This window comes from Podarcis erhardii (genome assembly GCF_964252035.2).
Source record: "Podarcis erhardii genome assembly, chromosome: Z".
In the NCBI taxonomy this organism is placed as follows: Eukaryota; Metazoa; Chordata; class Lepidosauria; order Squamata; family Lacertidae; genus Podarcis; species Podarcis erhardii.
In genome coordinates this window covers 48,947,820-48,969,484 of record NC_138504.1, presented here as the reverse complement: position 1 = coordinate 48,969,484, position 21,665 = coordinate 48,947,820, and the positions used below count along the sequence as shown (strand labels likewise).

Below are 21,665 nucleotides of genomic sequence, written 5' to 3'. Positions count from 1 at the left end.
GGTGGATTTTTAGCTGGTTGACTGACCGAACCCAAAGAGTTCTCATTAATGGTTCCTCGTCACCCTGGGGGAAAGTGACAAGTGGGGTGCTGGAGGGTTCTGCCCTGGGCCCATTGTTGTCTGACATCTTTATAAATGACTTGGATGAAGGAATTGGAGGACTGGGTCCAAGCTAACAAAATGCTTTACAGTAGGGACAAATGTAAGGTTCTGAACGTAGGCAGGAAGAACCACCTGCACAAATATAGAATGGGGAAAACGTGGCTTACTAGCAGTACATGAGAAAAGGATCTAGGGGTCTTGGTGGACCACAAACTTAACAGTGTGATGCAGCAGCAAAAAAACTAATGCTCTTTTCTAGGCTGCATCAACAGAAGTATAATGTCCATATCAAGGGAAGGAACAGTACTACTCTATTCTGCCTTGGTCAGACCACACCTGGAATAGTGTGTCTAATTCTGGGCACCACAATTTAGGATGGACGTTGGCAAGCTGGAAGGTGTGCAATGGAGGGCACATAAGATGATCAAGGATCTAGAAGCCAAGCCTTAAGAGGAACAGTTGAAGGAGCTGGGTAGGTTTAGCCTGGAAAAGAGGAGCTTGAGAGGAGATATCATAGCCATCTTCAAATATCTCAAGGGCTGTCAGATGGAAGAGGGAGCAAGGTTGTTTTCTCCTGCCATGGAGGGTAGGGCCTGAACCAAGGGCTTCAAGTTACAAGAAAACAGATTCCAGCTAGACATCAGGAAGAACTTTCTGACAGTAAGAGCTGTTCAACTGTGGAATGGTCTCCTTGGAGGTTTTTAAGTAGAGCTTGGGTGGCCATCTGTCATGGATGATTGAGCTGAGATTCCTACATTGCAGTGGGCTGGACTAGATGACCCTTGGGTCCCTTCCCACTCTAAATTCTATGATTCTCATAAAAAGCTCTGCACAGCTTACAAAATATTCACACCTCACCAAATAACTACCAATAGCAACACAGTACGAATCTGCTGGTCTCCTCCCCACTTCTGACAATCCATCAGAAATTTAAACAGAAATCATGCATTTACTCCATGGTGGGGGCCCCACACAACCATACCATATTAATATTCTGCCTCCAGACAATCCATGTTCTCTGCCAAAAGAATTGCTAAATTCTACAACTTGCATAAATTATGCAAATTAAGACAATTGTGTAATTTATTCAACTTTTGCTAGTCATGGGACATTAAATCCTGTCCCCCACAACTTGGAATCTCTTCCAGCTGTCTTTCTAGCATAAGAGCAGACATGGGGAATCCTTTTTAACCTGAGGTCCACATTCTGTTCTGGGGGACCTTCCTGGGGCCACATGCCAGTTTGTGGGCAGGAGCAGACGTAAAAGTTGGCAGAACAACAGGCATTAATTTTGCCTTCGTACCTTAGGCTGTTTTATACACTCACATGCACACCCCTCTCTCTATTCTCCATCCAGACAAGCAAGGAGTATTATTCCACATTCCAGCCAGGCAAAAATGCATGAGGAGGGGGCAAGGAGGGCCACAGACAGGTGTGGGGAGAATTCCAAGGGCCAGACAGAGAGTCCTGGGGGAAGCTGGCAGCCTAGGGGCCCCCAGTGCAGTTTTAGGCATTTCAGGTGCTGTCACCCACCCATATCCAAGCACAGTGCCATGAGGTCTAGAAACTTAATTTTTAAGAGAAAGGAGGAGGAAGAGCTCAAGAAGTCCCAACTCTCACATGATGCTCTCTTGTAGAATCATTATATATCATTATATACACATCAGCATCCTGAATATAATGTTTGCCAGCCTGCTAGAACAGAGATCAGGTTTTCAGCTCTGGGCAGAAACCAGTCACTTTGTTCCTGATGGTAGCTCATGGTAGACTCTTTATCTCACGGTTGTGGGTTCGAACTCCACGTTGGGCCAAAGATTCCTACATTGCAGGTGATTGGACAAGATGACCTTCATGGCCTTTTCCAACTTTACAATTCTATGATGCCACAAGATCAATATTTTTATCCCTCCCAGGAAGGCTCCCAGAACGTCCACAACCTCTGCCTAACTCAGTTTCTTTCCGAATTACAAAACCGACCAGAGCCAGAACCACCTTCAGCACCAGAGGAAAGCAAGCAACCCAAAACTTTGAGCTGGGAATGAAATGCTTCTGTGTCCCTGAACTTTTGTTCACTTGCTGTTTGTTGAATGTATATCCCAAAGGAGTCCAGGGCAGCACTTCCTGAAGAAGAAGCTGGTGAAGCCCGGAAGCCTGCACATTCCGAAACCAAATCCAGCCAGCTGCCTCCCAAATTCTTATCCCTTTTTGCACTTTTGGTGCCACCTATTCCTTTTACGGAGGCACAAACTGATCCCAGCCCAGGACTAGAATAGGACACGTCGCACCTAAAAAGTTACTTAAAAAAACAAAAGTCCCCTCCGGTGGCTCCTTACCCCGAGAGTCGTCCTCTTGGTCCGACGGGTTGTTGGGATCCATTACTTCCGGGAGAAGCTCCCACCGCGCCGCGTCTCCATGCAGCGAAGCGAGAGGAAAGGTTATCTTAAAAGGAAAACTTGGAGGGGGAGGAGGAGCAGGAAAAGCGAAGCCCAGCTGCTGCTCAGACCAATTCACCTGCCTGACGAGCTAGCGCCACATCCAAAAGGGGACATCGGAAGGCGCCTCCCTTGGCGTGACACGGCCTGGCCGGCTTCCCAATTCGCCGGCTGACCCTCGCGGCTCGCGGGTCTTTCTCCAACATCTCGAGCAAAAGGCATACCGCTCTTTCTCCCCCCACTGTGCGCGAGCCTTTCAAACTCTCGGCTCCCCTCCCGAAATCGCCAGCTCTCTCGGACGAAAGTTCAGAAGCCGTGCGGAGGTGGGGTGGGTGGGGAGGTGTGCGGTGGGGGGACGCGAGGTTGGCAGAGGAGGATGAAGAAAGAGCTCCTTGCAAGCGGTAAGGTTGCGGGAGGGGGGGGGGTGGAAAGAGAGAAGACCAGCCTCCAAGCCACACTGTTGCATAACGCAAAGGGCTGCTATAATAATAACACATATAAAGTGGTGTGTTCCTTGGGGAGGAAGGAGGGAGGGAGAAAGAGCGTGGGGGGGGGGGAGAGAGACGGAGAAGGAGAGGGAAAGGGAGAGAGAGAGTCGGCAGGAAGAATCAACGCTTAGGAAGGGGAAGGAAAACCCACCCCAAACATCTCAGGAAATACAGAATTGACTGAACCCCAGGAAGGCCCACAGACGCCTCTCTCCTGATCATGGCTGGCTTACTTTCTGAGCATCCTCAGACACCCTGGCTGCATTTGAGTCCCTTGTTGGCCAGAGAGGGGTCTTCCCCCCCCCCAATAAAATAAAATAAAATCAGATCCTGGCAGGCATGGACTTGGGTGACTCTGGAGTAGGGCACCAGCTGCACCTTCCTTGCTGCAATGCCTTGTCCTATATTTACCTCCTTTTGGCAAGCCTCTGCTGCTGCTGGCGGGTTTGCATGGGCTCCAAGAGCAGCAGAGCTCCTGCCAGGAGCTGCACTGTTGTCATTTGCCCTTAACAGAGCTGCTGAGGAATCTAGAGGCTGCAGTGGGGGGTGGGGGGAGGCAGGGGGGTTGCCTAAAAGGATGCAGGAATAATTTCTTGCCCTTGCCCTGTCAAGCCCACTGAACAGACCATAGAGGGATTAGCACTGTGATTCAACTGAGCCCCCTAGCAGTAGTTGCATCCACTCTCCTAACCCCCCCCCTACCCCGCCATTGAGGTCCTGTTGCAAACAAACTGCTCTGAGGGGAAAGTGTCAGCTATGGAATGCCCACAACCACTGATTTCTCCCACAAATGCAGGGAAGAGCCATTGGAGCCAGATGCCACCACAACCACATTCATGTGGCAGGAAATTCCATACGGTAGGTTTTTTGGGGAGGGGCACGTCCCAGAGGGAATTTGGGGAGTGCAGGTTTCTCCTTGCATGGCGAGTTGCCCCCGCTGCTGACTTCCCCTCCTTTGGTGGATAGATCCAGCAAGCTAAAATGGAATCTCCCTGACACACCTTTTGCATTGAAATCCTGCAGGGGCTGGCCATTACGTTTGAGTAGAGGGAGGCAAATGGGTAGGAAAGCAGGGAGGGCACCCCCCAGGCATGACCCAGAGACAGGGAAGGTTGCGCATTTGGCTGGGGGGGGGTGTCAACCCTGCAAACATTTGGCCAGGAGACTGACAAGGAAGCCAGGAAGAGAGAGGTTGTCCATATCATAATCGTACATGCACAGGCCCTGATTTGAATGAATCAGCCAAACCTTCCAGGACTGTAAGGGGGGTGGTTTGCAGGCAGATTGGCATTTCCAGCCACAGCGCCAATGGCAGTGGTGGGCGGACAAATGATGGAGAGTTGGAGAAGTTCGCAAGCACTGCATGGGGGAGAGGGGGGTGGCATGAAACTACGGTGACTGTACCACAATTGCAGCCAGCACTCAGAGAGGGAGGGAGGGAAGGAAGGAGAGGGAGGGCGGGAGAAGGAGAGAGGCAAATTTCTAGGCTGCTGTTCTGGCCTTAAGAACTTAAGAAAAGGCTGCTGGGTCAGGTTAGTGATCTAGCCCACAGTGGCCAAGCAGATGCCCCAATGGGAAACCCACAAAGAGGCGCCATTCACATGAGCAATCTCCCCTCCTACAGCTTTCCCCAGCAACTGGTAAAAAGGTAAAGGTAAAGGGACCCCGACCATTAGGTCCAGTCGTGACCGACTCTGGGGAGCTGGCGTACAGCTTCCGGGTCATGTGGCCAGCATGACCAAGCCGCTTCTGACGAACCAGAGCAGCGCACAGAAACGCCATTTACCTTCCCACCGGAGCGGTACCTGTTTATCTACTTGCACTTTGCGGTGCTTTCGAACTGCTAGGTTGGCAGGATCAGGGACCGAGCAACGGGAGCTCACCCTGTCGTGGGGATTTGAACCGACCTTCTGATTAGCAAGTCCTAGGCTCTGTGGTTTAACCCACAGCGCCACCTGCATCCCCCAGCAACTGGTACTCAGAAGCATATACTGCCTCCAATCATTGTTCTTGTTTAGTCATTTAGTCGTGCCCGACTCTTCGTGACCCCATGGGCCAGAGCACGCCAGGCCCTCCTGTCTTCCACTGCCTCCCACAGTTTGGTCAAACTCATGCTGGTAGCTTCGAGAACACTGTCCCACCATCTCGTCCTCTGTCATCCTCTTCTCCTTGTGCCCTCCATCTTTCCCAACATCAGGGTCTTTCCCAGGGAATCTTCTCTTCTCATGAGGTGGCCAAAGTCTTGGAGCCTCAGCTTCAGGATCTGTCCTTCCAGTGAGCACTCAGGGCTGATCTCCTTCAGATTGGGCACATTTCATCTTCTTGCAGTACATGGGAAACTCCAATTATAGAGACATAGTATATAGGCATTGTTGGTAGTAGGCATTGATAAGCCTTTCTCTCCATGGTTTTGTCTAAATTCTCTTTTAAAGCCATCCAAGTTTGTGGCCAATAAGAGTCCTGCTGGATCAGGCCAATGGCCTCTCCAGCCCGGCATGCTGTCCTCACTTTGAATATCCAAATGCCTCAATGGGAAACCTGCAAACAGGACCCAAGCACATATGCATGAACTGAGAAGGCCCTCACTGAAAGTCCCACCAGTTGGGCTTTGGGTGATGGTGGGACAGAAAGATGGATCTCTTTTTTTAAAAAAAATAAATATTTATTAACAATTTTTGAATACAATACAAAAGAAGAAACAATATAACATGTATCTTAACATAATTTCTTAACTTCTTTGGACTTCCTCACATCTCCCGCTCCTGCGTTCCTCACACAAAAAGAAATTTTTCCAGCAATTTATCGCCTTGTTTCCAATCTTATTATCTAATTTTCCCATGTTTTTTCTCTAATTTTAGATATCCTTTGTTCAAATCCTAAAAATTTAAATGTAATCTAATAATTATCCAAAAATTTATCTTTTCTTAAATCTCACTTATCTTCATAACACCATCTAACTTAGTGGTGCCAGATTATTTATGATCTAGCATCCTTCTTAACATTCATACAATTTACTATATTTTTGTAAGTAAATCTTGAATTTCTTCCAGTCTTCTTCAACCGTCTCTTCTCCCAGGTCTCGGATTCTGCCGGTCATCTCGGCCAGTTCCATATAGTCTATCAGTTGCATCTGCCATTCTTCCAGTGTGGGTAAATCTTGGGTTTTCCAGTGCTTAGCGACGAGTATCCTTGCTGCCGTTGTTGCATACAAAAAAAATGTTCGGTCCTTCTTTAACACCCTCTGGCTGACAATACCCAGGAGGAAGGCCTCTGGTTTCTTAGGGAAGGTATACTTAAATACCTTTTTCAGCTCATTATATATCATTTCCCAGAAAGCCTTCACTCTAGGGCACGTCCACCAGAGGTGAAAGAACGTTCCTCCGCTTACTTTACATTTCCAACATTTATTATCGGACAAATGGTATATTTTTGCAAGTTTGACTGGGGTCATGTACCATCTGTATATCATTTTCATAACATTTTCTTTCAAAGCATTACATGCAGTGAAGTTCAGCCCAGTGGTCCACAACCTTTCCCAGTCCTCAAACATGATATTGTCAGAAAGATGGATCTGTCCTGTATCTCTTAAGCTGGCAGGCTCACATGGGAGAGGACCATCTTCCAACTCAGCTGGTTCTGAGCTGTGTCTGGGACTTTGTGGACCTTAACCAGCACTTTGAATTATGCCTGGAAATGGACCTGCCACCAAGGAAACTGTTGTGACACAAGAGTCACTTGCTTGTTTTAATTGGCACCAGTCAATTAAAGGAGGAGGAGGAGGAGGAGGAGGAGGGTGGGTTTGTCCCACTAAGAAGGGTGATGAGATAGGGAGGGAAGCAGGGGTTTAATTGGCTGCAGAGGAGAGCAGCAGCCATGGAGGAAAGGAGGGGAGCCAGGTGGGGGGCGTGGGAGGAGGCCGGAGACCCAAAGATGAAGAAGAAGGTTGTCAGGAGATACTGGGAAAATGTGGGGGGCGGATAGCCTGCCTGCAGCATTCTGAGCCAGCTGACATTTCTGAACACCCTTCAAAGGCAGCCCCCCAGATAGCAAGTTGCAGCAGTTCAAATGAGATGTAACTAAGGCATGTGTCACAGTAGCAAGATCTGGCATCTCCAGGAATGGCTGCAGTTGGCACACCAGCCTCAGCTGTGCCAAAGTAGTTATCCAGATTTAGGGCAGGATCCCCACCACGAGGGAAAGCAGACCTCCCATGTTCAAAAGCACTATACCGCTGATTACAAGGACTAGCAACAGAAAGGGGTCGCCTTCATCCGCTGCTTGTGAGGATCCAGTTAGAGACAGAATAATGGATGAGACGGACCTTTGATTGGTCTGATCTAGCAGGGTAGAGGCAACTGAAGCATATCCAGTACCCATGAACATTATCAAATTATCTGAAACAAGGCAGGTATTAATTGTGGAGGAAGGAAAGATCTGTGCAGATGGACTGAATATCACAGTGGTGGAATTTGAAAGGAAGGCTCCAGCGGCTCTCATTGTATTCCGAAATGGTTGCAACAGAATGATTGTGCTGATTTCTTAGCTCCTTTTAAATATATTCTTCAAGAGCTGTGGGGGAATGTTTTGAATCTGTAAAGAGCTGTCTGCCAGAGGGGGGGGGGGGAAGGACTTTTGCATGCTTTTGCCAAAAGCTCAAAAGGAATCAGCTGGAGGAGGAGGAGAAGGGTGGGTTTGTCCCACTAAGAAGGGTGTGACGAGATAGGGAGGGAAGCAGGGGTTCTTGGAAAAACACATTTTCACTGAATTCAGGGCCACTTCAGTGCAATACAGCAGTGGACTGGGTGTAGGATTCCAGCTCAAAAACTGCTGTTCCCATTTTGTGGCAGGCTAGCGTGGCAGCAGATCTGTAGGTTGGGGAAAGTGTCAAGATGGCCAATGGGTAGATTAAGATGCCTGACAAGAGGAGACCCACAGCTTGCCCTGGAAACAAAGTAGTCTAGGACGGGAGAACACAACTTGAGTGGGATGTCAAGGGCTGCATGCAATCAAGGCTTCAGCACCCCCTTCAGGCACTGCAGGGAAATGTCATGTTGGCCCGTTTGATTGCTAAGTGATATGGAGTCTCACCTTAACCCCAGCCTGATATGAACATGAGAACATGATATGAACATGCCAATACCTGGACTCAGGACCTCTTCCTCTTTAGAAGAAGAAGGCTGCCCTACTCAGCCCCAAAATGTTCCAGCACAGACTTCCCCAACCTGGTGCTCCTCAAATCTTGGTGAACTGAGTAGGAACAAGGAAGCTTCCTATGTAACTCATGTAACTCCCCTCTGCTCCAGGCAGCGTGGCTAATGGTTAGACATGATTGGCACTGTAATCTTGCAATATCTGGCAGGTCACAGGTTCTTCATCCCTGCTCCAGATGATGCCCCCAAACAGCATTCTCCTTGCTTGCGATTCCCAGCAACTTGTACATGCTTCTTCCATCAGCAGAGGTGAAGCCTAGACATTGTGACCAATAGTCACCAACAGTGCCGGATTACCAAATAGGCAGAGTAAACAACGTCCTATGGGCCCCAGGAAAGAATTGAAGTGGGAAGAACAGAGGCAACTTCCATGCAGGTGTGTGGCTTTTGGGGGTAAGACAGTGCTTTTTTGCTTTTTTGAAAAAAAATGTTTAGGGGTACTCTCATTTTCCTACTCATATTGAAATACTGCCCCTCAGTGAGGCCAAACTTAGATTCACAGAATGTTTAGGGGTATGTTTTAACCTTTAAATCCCTATACAGCCTAGGACCCTCGTACCTACAGGACCGCCTCTCCTGGTATGTCCCACAGAGGAACTTACAGTCTTCAAACAAAAACATATTGGAGATCCCGGGCCACAGGGAGGTTAGGCTGGCCTCAACCAGAGCCAGGGTTTTTTCGGCTGTGGCCCCGATCTGGTGGAACGCTCTGTCACAAGAGACTAGGGCCCTGCGGGACTTGACACCTTTCCGCAGGGCCTGCAAGACAGAGCTGTTCCACCAGGTCTTTGGCCAAGGCGCAGTCTGACCCCCTCCTTTGGTAATCCTCACAGAACTCTAGCCCAGTGTTTCCCAACCTTTTTTGGGCAAAGGCACACTTGTTTCATGAAAAAAATCTCGAGGCACACCACCATTACAGCCCCGTGACGTCAGCGCGCAGCGTCACGCCGGGAGGGACGCACGAAAGTGTAAGTTTCAATTTTTTCCCCTCCCCCTTGCCTTCCTTCTGTGCCAACCGCCAAAAAGCCAAGAAAAAAGCCAAGACTTTAGGGCAGCAGGTCGACACGGAAGAAGCTCCTACCTAAGGACAGGTGCGACGGCCGTGTCCTCTTCTGCCACACTTGGCAGCCCTGCCTCACGGTCGTGACTCCCACCCTGATTTCTCCCCGCAGGTCGAGCGGCACAGGCAGCCCAATGTGTCCAGCCCAGACACAAGCCCCGCTTCCCCACTCTAGATCCTGAATGCGACCAAGTGCTCTGGACTCCCGAGCAGGGTGGGAAAGAGGACTCGCATCTGGTAGCCTCCGGGCTCCTCGCCTGCTCGAGGGATGGCATTGCAGGCAAGCTGCCGGCCGTCGCCATCGCCGCCCCCTCATGCGAGTGGACCTGCCCGGAGTGGTGGGCCGGGGGAGGCTCTCTCTCTCTGGGGATGTGGCCCGCACGCGCGGCCCCGCTTTCTCCTGCCCAGGGCTGAGCTCCTTACCCGCGATCTCGGTCTCGCGCACGCGGATCCCACTTATTCCGAAGCTCGCGCCACTAGCCGGGGCTCTCACACCGTGCCAGGGCGAGGCGGCGCGGCCCACTGACGTCATCGCGGCTCGCCGCCGCCCTCGACTTCCCTGTTCCCTCCCCTCCCTCGGGTCGCCGTGGTTACCGAGGACTGCAAGCTGCTCGGGCGAGCGTGGGGCATTAAGTGGGAGAAGGAAAATTAAAATTAAAACTCGCCCGAAGGCTGCCTCTCCGGATATCTTTCGAATTTTTTAATTTTTCCCACGGCACACCAGGCAACGTCTCGCGGCACACTAGTGTGCCGCGGAACACCGGTTGGGAAACACTGCTCTAGCCCAACGGTTGTCATTAATTTGATTTTGAAATGATTTTAGAATGAATTGATTTTAGAATGCTGTGTTACTTTTATTGTTGCTAGCCACTCTGAGCCTGGCTTCGGCTGGGGAGGGCAGGATATAAATAAAATTTTATTATTATTATTTGCACCCCTGTGTCCCCCCCAGAAATAAGCACTGCGTAAGCTGGTGGAAGGGGTGTCAGTTTTGACAATGAGGAGTTAACTATCGGCCATGTGCATTCTTTTGGCTGGGGAGCACGCTTGACATCCTAGCAGCTGTAGAGTTGTCGAACACGCCACATGAATGCACATCCAGAAATGTATGGTTATCCCGGCTTCGAGTCACATTCGACAGCTGCTAGTCACCCTGGCTCAGAGGAACCTCCAGACCCAGAGGCAGTCTGCCCCAGAGGACTAGATGATGGGGGTCATACTGTAAAAGGGGGAAGCGCTCTTGCCTTCAAAGCCTGTTGATGGACTCCAGCTGTAGCCAGCATAGTCAATGGTCAGGCATGATGGCAGTTGATGAGAGGGGCTCAATGTATCTTGGTGGACACCCTGTAGCCATCACCCCAGGAGCTGTCCCACTTAGAGAACCCCTAGATTTAAGCTGCTGAAGACCCACCCTACTTCTGACTGGCCACACGCTGTAATTCCAGGACCCAGCCACAGCAGCAGTGGTGGGTCCAGGCCACAGGCATACAGTGATCTCCATCTCTAAGCTGTACTTGGGGTGTGAAATCAAGTGTGTGGGAGGTGGGAGATGCAGCCAGCCTTCAAGGCAGCTCTATTAAGTCCTGCATATGAGAGGGCCAGCCTCTTCCTGACTGCAGGAAGCTAAGAACCTGCTCACACGTGTTGCTTAGCAATTGAGCGTGGGAAGAGGCAAGGGCAGACTGGCCTGATGGAAAGGCTGTGAATTTCATCCGCGCTGACGGATGCTTCATTTTCTCAGACAGTTGAAAACCGAACAGGGGCAGTAGACAAGGAAATATTAATATTAATATTAATAATTTTATCATTTGTACCTCACCTGTCTGACTGGGTTCCTGTTCTGAGATAACAGAGGGCACTTTGCTCCTACTCACTTTAACATCCTGCAACATTCTTTTTTTAAAAAAGATATTTTTATTAGGAATTTAAATACAACATATTAGCTTACAACATATCATCCTTAGTTTTTCCCCCCATTCCCCCCCCCATAAAACAACCCACCCTCCCCTCCCCCCCCCCAGACTTCCCTCAGTTTCAATCTCTGGTTTCTCTATAGATGCTATTCTCTGCATGTTACAAAATTGTATAAATCCTTAATTTATCTGACTAGTTATTATCAATAAAGAGTTTGTCAGTACAAAACAAATTCCTTCCAGTAGCACCTTAAAGACCAACTAAGTCAGTTCTTGGTATGAGCTTTCGTGTGCATGCACACTTCTTCAGATACACAGAGTTTGTCAGTGTTTGTGAGCATCAATAAAGAGTTTGTGAGTGTTTATTCAAAGCCTGCCAAAGAGTCCAGTTCACTTTTTTTGCTTCTTTAAATACTTTGTAAAAACATTCATCTTTAAAGTCACAGTTGTCCTTGTCCCGTAATTTGAGTGTCAATTTTGCCAGTTCTGCATAGTCCATCAGTTTCTCTTGCCATAGTTCTTTAGTTGGGGAACATCCTGCAACATTCAATGGCAACTAGCCATAATGGCTAAGCCTTCCCTGCATGGTTTGAGCTAGCAATGCTTCCTAATGCCACTTGCTGAAAACTGCAGGAGGGGAGAAGATTGCTCTTGTGCTCAGGTGCTGCTTGCCAGTTCAGAATATAAAAACATAAGAGGAGCCTTCTGGGTCCGGACAATGGCCCACTCAGTACAGTATCCTGTTCTCACAGTGGCCAGCCTGATGCTTCAGTGGGAAGCCCATAGGACCCAAGCACAAGAGCAACTCTCCCCTCCAACTGTTGCAAGATCCCGCATTGCAGATACTAATCCACATTGCAGATACTAATCCAGGGGTTGGACTAGCCCTCTCCTCCATGAATTTCCCTAACCCTCTTCTAAAGCCATCTAGGTTGAAGGCTAACACTGCCTTCCCACTGGTATCTGGATGCCAGTGTGGTGTAGTGGTTAAGAGCGGTGGACTCGTAATCTGGTGAACCGGGTTCGCTTCCCTGCTCCTCCACATGCGGCTGCTGGGTGACCTTGGGCTAGTCACACTTCTCTGAAGTCTCTCAGCCCCACTCACCTCACAGAGTGTTTGTTGTGGGGGAGGAAGGGAAAGGAGAATGTTAGCCGCTTTGAGACTCCTTCGGGTAGTGATAAAGCGGGATATCAAATCCAGACTCCTCCTCCTCCTCCTCTTCTTCTTCTTCTTCTTCTTCTTCTTCTTCTTCTTCTTCTTCTTCTGGTTGACCACAGTGAGAGCAGGATGCTAGACTAGATGGACCATTGGCTTGATCCTTTAGGCTCTTCTTACATTCTTATGATGCACTAGTCTATGCTTATAATGCCTCCTAGCAATGCACACCAAGACACCCCCCTCCATGACATTTTGCACAAGGCTGCCCTCTGTTGCATGTGGTCTGATCTCCACTTGCATCTGAAGGAGGATGTTGAATTATCTGACGGGCCTTAGACATCATCTAGTCCAGGGGTAGGCAACCTAAGGCCTGTGGGCCATATGTGGCCCAATCACCTTCTCAAGTTGGTCCGGGAATCAGCATGTTTTTACATGAATAGAATGTGTCCTTTTATTTAAAATGCATCTCTGGGTTATTTGTGGGGCATAGGAATTCATTCATTCCCCCCCCCCCAAAAAAAAATATAGTCCGCCCCACCACATGGTCTGTCTGAGGGACGGTGGACTGGCCCATAGCTGAAAAAGGTTGCTGACCCCTGATCTAGTCCAACCCCTGGATTAGTGAAGTATCTTCAATGTGGGATCTGTACTTAAATATTTCCAGTGAAGGAGAGTCCATCCATCTCCAAAGGCAGGCTGCTCCACTATGATATAGCCCTTACCATCAGAAACTCTAACCCCTAATGTTTAGCCCCAAATCTGCTTCTCTGCAGTCTCCCTCCTGATTTCTCTGCAGCAACAAACAACAAGCCTGCTCCAGTTTCTGCATGACAGACAGCCCTTTAGAAATTTGAAGGCAGCTCTCATCATGTCTCCCCTTAATCTTCTTCCCTCTGGGCCAAACTTATCCAACTTTTCCAGCTACTTAAGACTTGGTTTCTAGACATCTTGCCATCCTAGTGCTCCTCTCCTGGACATGTTCCAGTCTGTTAATGTCCTTCTTAAAATGTGATGCACAGAACTGGACCCAGCACTCAGGTGTGGTCAGATCAGTTTGATATGAAGAAAAGTGTTCTTCTGGTCATGTGCACAATACCTTCCATTTACCACCAAAATATCACAACTGTGCGCCACATCAGCTGGCAGTGGAGAAGGACATTTTGGAAGGCTGAAACAAATGTTCATAGACTCAAAGAATTATAGAATTGTAGAGCTGGAAGGGACCTTGAGGGTCATCTAGTCCAACCCCCTGCAATGCAGGAATCGCAGCTAAAGCATCCATGATGATGGCCATCCAACCTCTGCTTCAAAGCCTCCAAGGAAGGAGAGTCCACCACCTCCCAAGGGAGACCATTCCACAGTTGAATAGCTCTTACTGTCAGAAAGTTCTTCCTGATGTTTAGCTAGAATCTTTTTTCTTGTAATTTGAAGCCCTTGGTTTAGGTCCTACCCTCCAGAGCAGGAGAAAACAAGCTTATTCCCTCTTCTGTGTGATTGCTGTCATATCTCCTCTCAGTCTCCTCTTTTCCAGGCTAAACATACCCAGCTCCTTCAACCGTTCCTCATAAGGTTTGGTTTCCACACCCTTGATCACCTTGGGTGCTTTCCTCTGTACATGATCCAGCTTGTCAACATCCTTCTTAAATTGTGGTGCCCAAAATTGGACACAGTATTCCAGGTGTGGTCTGATCAAGGCAGAATAAGGTAAAAGGTAAAGGACCCCGGACGGTTAAGTCCAGTCAAAGGCGACTATGGGGTTGTGGTGCTCATCTCGCTTTCAAGGCTGAGGGAGCCAGCATTTGTCCACAGACAGCTTTCCAGGTCATGTGGCCAGCAGGACTAAATCACTTCTGGTGCAACGGGACACTGTGATGGAAGCCAGAACACACAGAAACATGTTTACCTTCGCAGCACGATCCCGGTGGGGTGCCATCGCGGCTGCCCCCCACCCCGTGCTGGGCACCCAGCCCCCACAGGCGGCACACCCCACGCCCCAGGATGTGTGCCAGCCCTGCCCCGCCTGCTCTCTGCTCCCCGGTGCTCGAGTATGAAGCTCCGCCACTGTGCAGTGGTACCTATTTATCTACTTGCACTGGTATGCTTTCAAACTGCTAGGTCGGCAGAAGCTGGGACGTCACAGGGATTCAAACCGCTGACCTTCTGATCAGCAAGCCCAAGAGGCTCAGTGGTTTAGACCACAGCGCCACCCGCTTTTTTGCTGCTGCACCACACTGTTGACTCAAGTTAAGCTTGTGGTCCACCAAAACCCCTAGATCCTTTTCTCATATACTGCTAATAAACCAGGTGTCCCCCATCTTATATTTATGCAGCTGGTTCTTCCTGCCTAAATGCAGAACCTTACATTTGTCCCTACTGAAATTCATTTTGTTACCTTGGGCCCAGTTCTCCAATCTGTTAAGATCATTTTTGTATTCTCATTCTGTGTTCTGTGGCATTAGCTACCCCTCCCACTTCGGTGTCATCTGCAAATTTAATGAGCATCCTCTCAATTTCTTCATCCAAGTCATTTATGAAGACACTGAAAAACAACGGGCCCAAGACTGACCTGTTATCACCCTGCTTTCATTCTGAACGGAGTAGCTAGTAGAGCTGAAATGGAATTGCATCAAATTTCAGAATCTACCATATGTTATTGTATTTTGCAGTTTGGGCATTGATGTCAGTGTCAGATCTTAACATCTTACTTTGACACTGGAGTTCTATACGTATATATTTCCAACTGAATGGATGGAGCTAATTTAAAACTGTCTAGCAGCCCAATCCTGGATATATTTACTCAAATGTAAGTCCTAAACCAACTGTTTTCAATGAAACTTACCCTCCCCCTGCTGCTGTGGGGCTGCAATAGCACCTATCAGATGCCATCAAATATAATCCCGAATGCTATTGCACAGCCTTTGGATATTATGCAGTGATGCTGAATAATGGAATATTCACTGATTACTGCATGCCCGGAGAAACCGAAGAGGATGTGCACCCTCAAAATTTACAGAGGGGTGTCATGGGGGAGGGAAGAAAATTCAGTGCAGCTTGAGTGCCATCAAACCCCCCACCCCACCCCATTCTCATTGCTGTTTAGGCGCATCAAGGGACATGGCAACAAGCAGTCACTAATGACTCTGAGTGAGGAGCTCAGAGAGGGCTCAAAGGCCTCTCTGAGGAACAATTCTGCTGTCCCATTTATAGCGCTTGGCACAAACACGCCGCAAGTTTATTCAGCTTGAATGAGCTAAAACGGATTTAAAGTGTCTGTCTCCCTTAGCTATGAGGGAGGGTGCCGAGCTGCATCTGACCGCAGGGGTCGCAAAGCATTTTCGACAAGCTTTCATGCACTATGATTTGCGGGGGGGGGGGGGGGGCACGCACACGCACACACTTTTGCTGGAAGAGAAAGGAGGGGATCTGCACTGCTCTGGAAATCTTGACCTAAACTGAACTTTAGAAGTTCTCCTGCAATGAAATATGTGGATAAATTTGAGGGGAGGGGAAATCACAACAATGATGGTTGATTGCGCTGTTAATAAAGACCAGTAAACTTTCTCAAAGCTGGAGGGACTGTAGGAATAATATTAATATTAATGATTAACATTAATAATAAAGCAAATTACATACAGGTGAAACTCGAAAAATTATAATATCGTGGGAAAGTTCATTGATTTCAGGAATTCAACTTGAATGGTGAAACTAATATATGAGATCGACTCATGACATGCAAAGCGAGATGTGCTTCTACTTCTCAGAGGTCCAATCTTGCTCGATTTGAAATCCTTGTTTTGCTGATTTCCTTGAATATTCTAATTTTCTGAGATGGTTAATTTGGGGTTTTCATCAGCTGTACGCCATGATCATCGCAATGATAATAAATCAAGGCTTGACATCTCGCTTGGCATGTCACGAGTCAATCTCATATATTACTTTCACCTTTTAAGTTGAATTACTGAAATAAAGGAACTTTTCCACGATATTCTAATTTTTCAAGTTTCACCTGTATCATGTGGGGGAAAGTGGATAAACCCTCTCATAATACAAGAACCCACATGGGGTCATTTACAAAGCTGAATGTTGGAAGATTCAGGACAGACAAAAGAATGACCTTTCTTTTGGTGTGTAGTTAAAACTATGAAGCTATCATAAAACCATAAAAGGCTATCAACCTGCATGGCTTTAAAATAGGATTTGACATCCATTGAAAATAAGGTGAATCAATGGCTACTAACCCTGTGGGCTACATTCTATAGTGGTACCTCTGGTTACGTACTTAATTCGTTCCGGAGGTTCGTTCTTAACCTGAAACTGTTCTTAACCTGAAGCACCACTTTAGCTAATGCTTACCCTTACCTTTCCCTCCCTGACTTGGCCACAGTGATCCATGCGACGGTCATCTCCAAGCTTGACTACTGTAATTCGCTCTATGCGGGGCTGCCCTTGAAGCTGTCCCAGAAACTCCAGCGGGTGCAGAATGCAGCAGCGAGGCTCCTCACGGGGTCTCTGCCATGGGAGCATATTCACCCAGTGCTTTTCAAGCTGCACTGGCTCCTGGTGGAGTACAGGGTCAGATTTAAGGTGCTGCTTTTGACCTTTAAAGCCCTATGCGGCCTAGGACCCTTGTACCTACAGGACCGCCTCTCCTGGTATGCCTCACGGAGAGCCTCAAGGTCCATAAATAGCAACACCCTAGTGGTCCCGGGCCCTAAGGAAGTCAGATTAGCCTCAACCAGAGTCAGGGCCTTCTCAACACTGGCCCCAGCCTGGTGGAACGCTCTGCCTCATGAGACCAGGGCCCTGCAGGATCTGATTTCTTTCCGCAGGGCCTGTAAGACAGAGTTGTTCCGCCTGGCCTTTGGCTTGGAGCCAATTTGATTCCCTCCCTCCCTCCCTCCCTCCCTCTCTCTCTCTTTGTTTCTTTTCCTTCTCCTCCTGCGATGAGGCTACATTTTAATATTTTAATGTTCCATTATTTTAATGTTGTATTTTATTTATGTTTTTAAGTTGTAATCATTCTTCTTGTTTTTATTATTGTTTGTAAGCCGCTCTGAGCCCGGCCTTGGCTGGGGAGGGCGGGGTATAAATAAAAAATTATTATTATTATTATTAATGGGGCCTCCCGCTGCTGCCGCACGCTTTATGTTCTCATCCTGAAGCAAAGTTCTTAACCTGAGGTACTATTTCTGGGTTAGCGGAGTCTGTAACCTGAAGCGTATGTAACCTGAAGCGTATGTAACCTGAGGTACCACTGTATCTCCGCTATTGCCTCTGAGGTCCAGTTGTTGGGAATCACAAGTTGAGGCCATTGCTGTTGCACTCGGGTCCTGCTTGCAAGCTTCTCATCGGAGTATCTGGTTTACCACAGTGAGATTGGTCACCTTCAGCCTGACCTAAAGGTAAAGGTAAAGGACCCCTGACAGTTAAGTTCAGTCGCAGACGACTCTGGGGTTGTGGCGCTCATCTCGCTTTACTGGCTGAGGGAGCCGGCGTACAGCTTCCGGGTCATGTGGCCAGCAGGACTAAGCTGCTTCTGGCGAACCAGAGCAGCGCACGGAAACGCCGTTAACCTTCCCGCCGGAGCGGTAACTATTTATCTACTTGCACTTTTTGGCGTGCTTTTGAACTGCTAGGTTGGCAGGAGCAGGGACCGAGCAACAGGAGCTGACCCCGTCATGCGGATTCAAACCGCCGACCTTCTGATCAGCAAGTCCTAGGCTCTGTGGTTTAGACCACAGCACCACCCGCTTCCCCTTCGAGCTGACCTAGCAGCACTCTTTTTATATTCTTAATGCAAGATCTATATTGTGCCCATCTCTTGCCTCTAATGGATCTTCCATTGAAAGATGAATAATGATATAATTCACCCAGAAGCTCACACACCCCAGCCCCCTTCCTAACAGCAGAGACCCTTAGGACAGATTGAGTAGTTCCTTTCTATTAATGCAGCCGCCTTCTCAGGTCCAGCACTTCAGAAGAATTGGTGACAGCAAGCAGACCTCTCTCATTTAGAGCTCCCTTTTATCTTGTGGCACAGAGAACACCATTCTAACTGAGAATTGCCTTTGTGAGATCTGTCTTGCTCTGTTTTCTATTTCCAGTTGCAACTGCATGAGGTTCCAAAACCAGATAATGTCCTGACATTCTTCTTCCTTGCCAGCTGGTTATAAATGTGCAAATAGACTGCATTTTAATAATCTTGCTTCTGAATGGCCATACCCATCAAACCACGCTCCCCACCCAGTGAACCCACTTGCAGTAAGAGAGCAACCAGATCTATGTGACTGGTTTTGTGTAGAGAGCCAGTGTGGTGTAGTGGTTAAGAGCGGTAGTCTCGTAATCTGGGGAACCGGGTTCGAGTCTCCGCTCCTCCACATGCAGCTGCTGGGTGACCTTGGGCCAGTCACACTTCTCTGAAGTCTCTCAGCCCCACTCACCTCACAGAGTGTTTGTTGTGGGGGAGGAAGGGAAAGGAGAATGTTAGCCGCTTTGAGACTCCTGAAGGGGAGTGAAAGGCGGGATATCAAATCCAAACTCTTCTTCTTCTTCTTCTGGTTTTGAGCAAAAGCAACAATTTCTGTCAACAGACAGCTCTCAGGTGCTTGCCCTACTTGTGAACATGGAAACCTTAATGAAGAGAACAAGGAGTTCATTGCAAAGTGCGTTTTGAAACTCACCTTTTGCACACTGGATAGGAATCTCCACAGCTCAGCTCAATTGCAAAGGAACGAGCTTGTGAACACGCACTGAATATCAGGAAGCCCTTGCCAAATTCTTGCTACTCAAGGTGAACAGAACTCTAAACAACTGCTTTGCAAATTGATTGAGATTGATCTTGTTCCGTAGCTCAGATCTAAAATCCAGCCTTTGCAGAATTCACTTGGCTCAAGAAGTACACAAGAAGGTAATAACAGACACACAAATCTGCTGTTCAGCCTTTGCAAGTCTGAAGACATTGCTTTCCGCATATGCACAAGAACACAATTGGGAAAGAAAGGAAATAAATTGCAAATACGAATGTCTGGTCTGGTTTTGATCTTTGATCAGAAGTGATAAGCAAAAACCCTTTCAAGCTTCAAAAGTTGCCTTCCTAGCATGACCTCTCTTATTGCCAATGAATATTTCCCAGAGGTTGTAAACAGCACATGTATGTATGTATGTATGTATGTATGTATGTATGTATTATACTGCTCTTCATTTAAGGGTCACAGGATGGTTTACAATATAGAAACACAAAAATGCATAACATAATAACAAATCAAAAACAATACTCCCCTACACAGATTAAAAGGCCACAGATGGTTTGATTAGCTAAAGGCCTGGGAGAAGAGGAATGTTTTGCCTGGTGCATAAAGATAGGTAGAGAAGGTGCCAAGCGGGCCTCCTTGGGGGGTGCATTCCACAAATGGGGAACCACTGCAGAAAAGGCCTATTCTCATGTTGCCACCCTCTGGACCTCTTGCAGTGGAGGCACATGGAGAAGGGCCTCAGGTGATGATCACAGGGTCTGGGGCAGTTCCTTTGGAGAGAGGTGATCCTTGCGGTATTGCAGTCCTGAGCTGTTTAAGCCTATATAGGTCAAAACTAGTGCTTTGGATTAGGGGTGAAACTGATTTGCAGCCAGTGAAGTCAGGACAAGATCGGTGTAATATGCTCAAACCATCTTGCCCCATTGAGCAACCTAGCCGCTGAATTCTGCAACAGCTGTTTCCTAACCATTGACAGAGGCAGACATACCTATAGTGCAATGCACAACTCTAACACAGAGGTCACCAGAGCATGGTCAACAGAAGTTAAGCTATCCCTGCTCAGCTGGCCACCAGCTGAAGCTGATAGAAAGCATCATCCCTGACCATTTCTGCTGTGTGTATGTGAGTGTGTACCAACAACAAGTTTTGCAGGCTAAGCTCAGTGCTTTAAAGGCACCACCTAGGCTGCAACTGTAGCCCTGCCAGCTAGCTTAGCAGTCCATCAGATGACCCACAAAAGCCAAGCCCTGTCCCTAAAAATGTCCCACTCCAAGCCCCACCAGCTTCTGATGGCCAATATGGCTTCTCTCCCTGCCTCACAGTGGCCAGAGGTGTCAGGGGCATCCAGCCCAACATTCCCAGTTCCCATAGAATCATAGAATTGTAGAGCTGGAGGGGACCCTGAGGCCATCTGGTCCAACCCCCTGCAATGCAGGAATCTCAGCATCTGGTCCCCCGTCCAATTTGAAACCATGCCGGACCCTGCTTAGCTTTGCAAGGGTGCTAGCAGGTTGTTTTTTTAATCACTGCACCACTTGTTTGGGACTTAGTACACTCTAGACTTGTGTCTAAGCAGTCTGAGTCTTCATGCCAGATGAACATCATGCCCACTGATGCCTCAGAAACTTCTCAGCCTGAGCAAGTCACCTCATCAGAATAGATGACTTTGCCTGGCTAAGCTGAGCTCCTTTCTTCCATACTGAAAAGTTCCTTCCCTCCTTGTTTTGGATTGTGTCAGCCTTCCACAAGCTGGTGCCCTCCAGAACTTTTGGCCTACAACTCCCATCAGCCACTCAGCCAGAAGGGAGCTGGATGATACTCCTGTCTCTGGCACTTCAGATTTTCAACCCCTGTCTCTGGGGTGTGACTCCCTGCATGTCTGGGACACCATTAACCCCCCCCCCCCGCGCGCCCCTCTGTATTTAGAAGTCGACCCCTGCCTGTTTTGGTCCATCTAGTCCAACACCCTGTTTTCACAGTGGCCAAACAGGTGCCCCAATAAGAAACCACCAAGCAGGAGCCAAACACAAGAGCATTCTCCACTCTTTGGCTCCAAGCAACTGTTATTCAGAAGCTTTTCTGCCTCTGACCATAGAGGTAAAACATAACCATCATGACAAGTACCTATTAATTGCTTTATCACAGAAACTCAGAATTGTTGGAAGAGACCTCAAGGATCATCTAGTTCAACCCCCTGCAATGCAGGAATATTTTTTGCCCAGCATGGAGCTCAAAACCACGACCCTGAAGCCCTGCTCTACCAACTGAGCTATAGAAGTTCCTTTCCATTGATTTGTCCAGTCCTCTTTTACAGCCATCCAGGTTGGTGGACATCACTGCCTCACACTGGAATGAGTTCCATAGTTTAACTGTGTGCCACATGAAAAAGTCCTTCCTTTTATCTGTCCCAAATCTTTCAACATTCAGCTTCACTGGGTGTCCATTAGTCCTGGTGCTTTGAGAGACAGAGAAAAGCTTTTCTCTGTCTGCTTTCTCCATGCCTAACACATAATGTCATTAATTTCTATCATTTCATTTATTACAGTGGA

General features: G+C 48.2%; 1 protein-coding gene across 1 annotated transcript in view; it reads right to left on the bottom strand.

Moving 5' to 3' along the window:
- DAB2IP (DAB2 interacting protein) overlaps positions 1-2,946 on the bottom strand; it is a 309,499-nt gene extending 306,553 nt beyond the window's left edge. The window contains exon 1 of the mRNA XM_081847484.1: positions 2,436-2,946. Within this exon, the coding sequence (XP_081703610.1) occupies positions 2,436-2,478 (43 nt within the window). The 5' untranslated portion in view covers positions 2,479-2,946. The remainder of the gene's footprint in view (positions 1-2,435) is intronic.
- Positions 2,947-21,665: the final 18,719 nt, after the last annotated feature.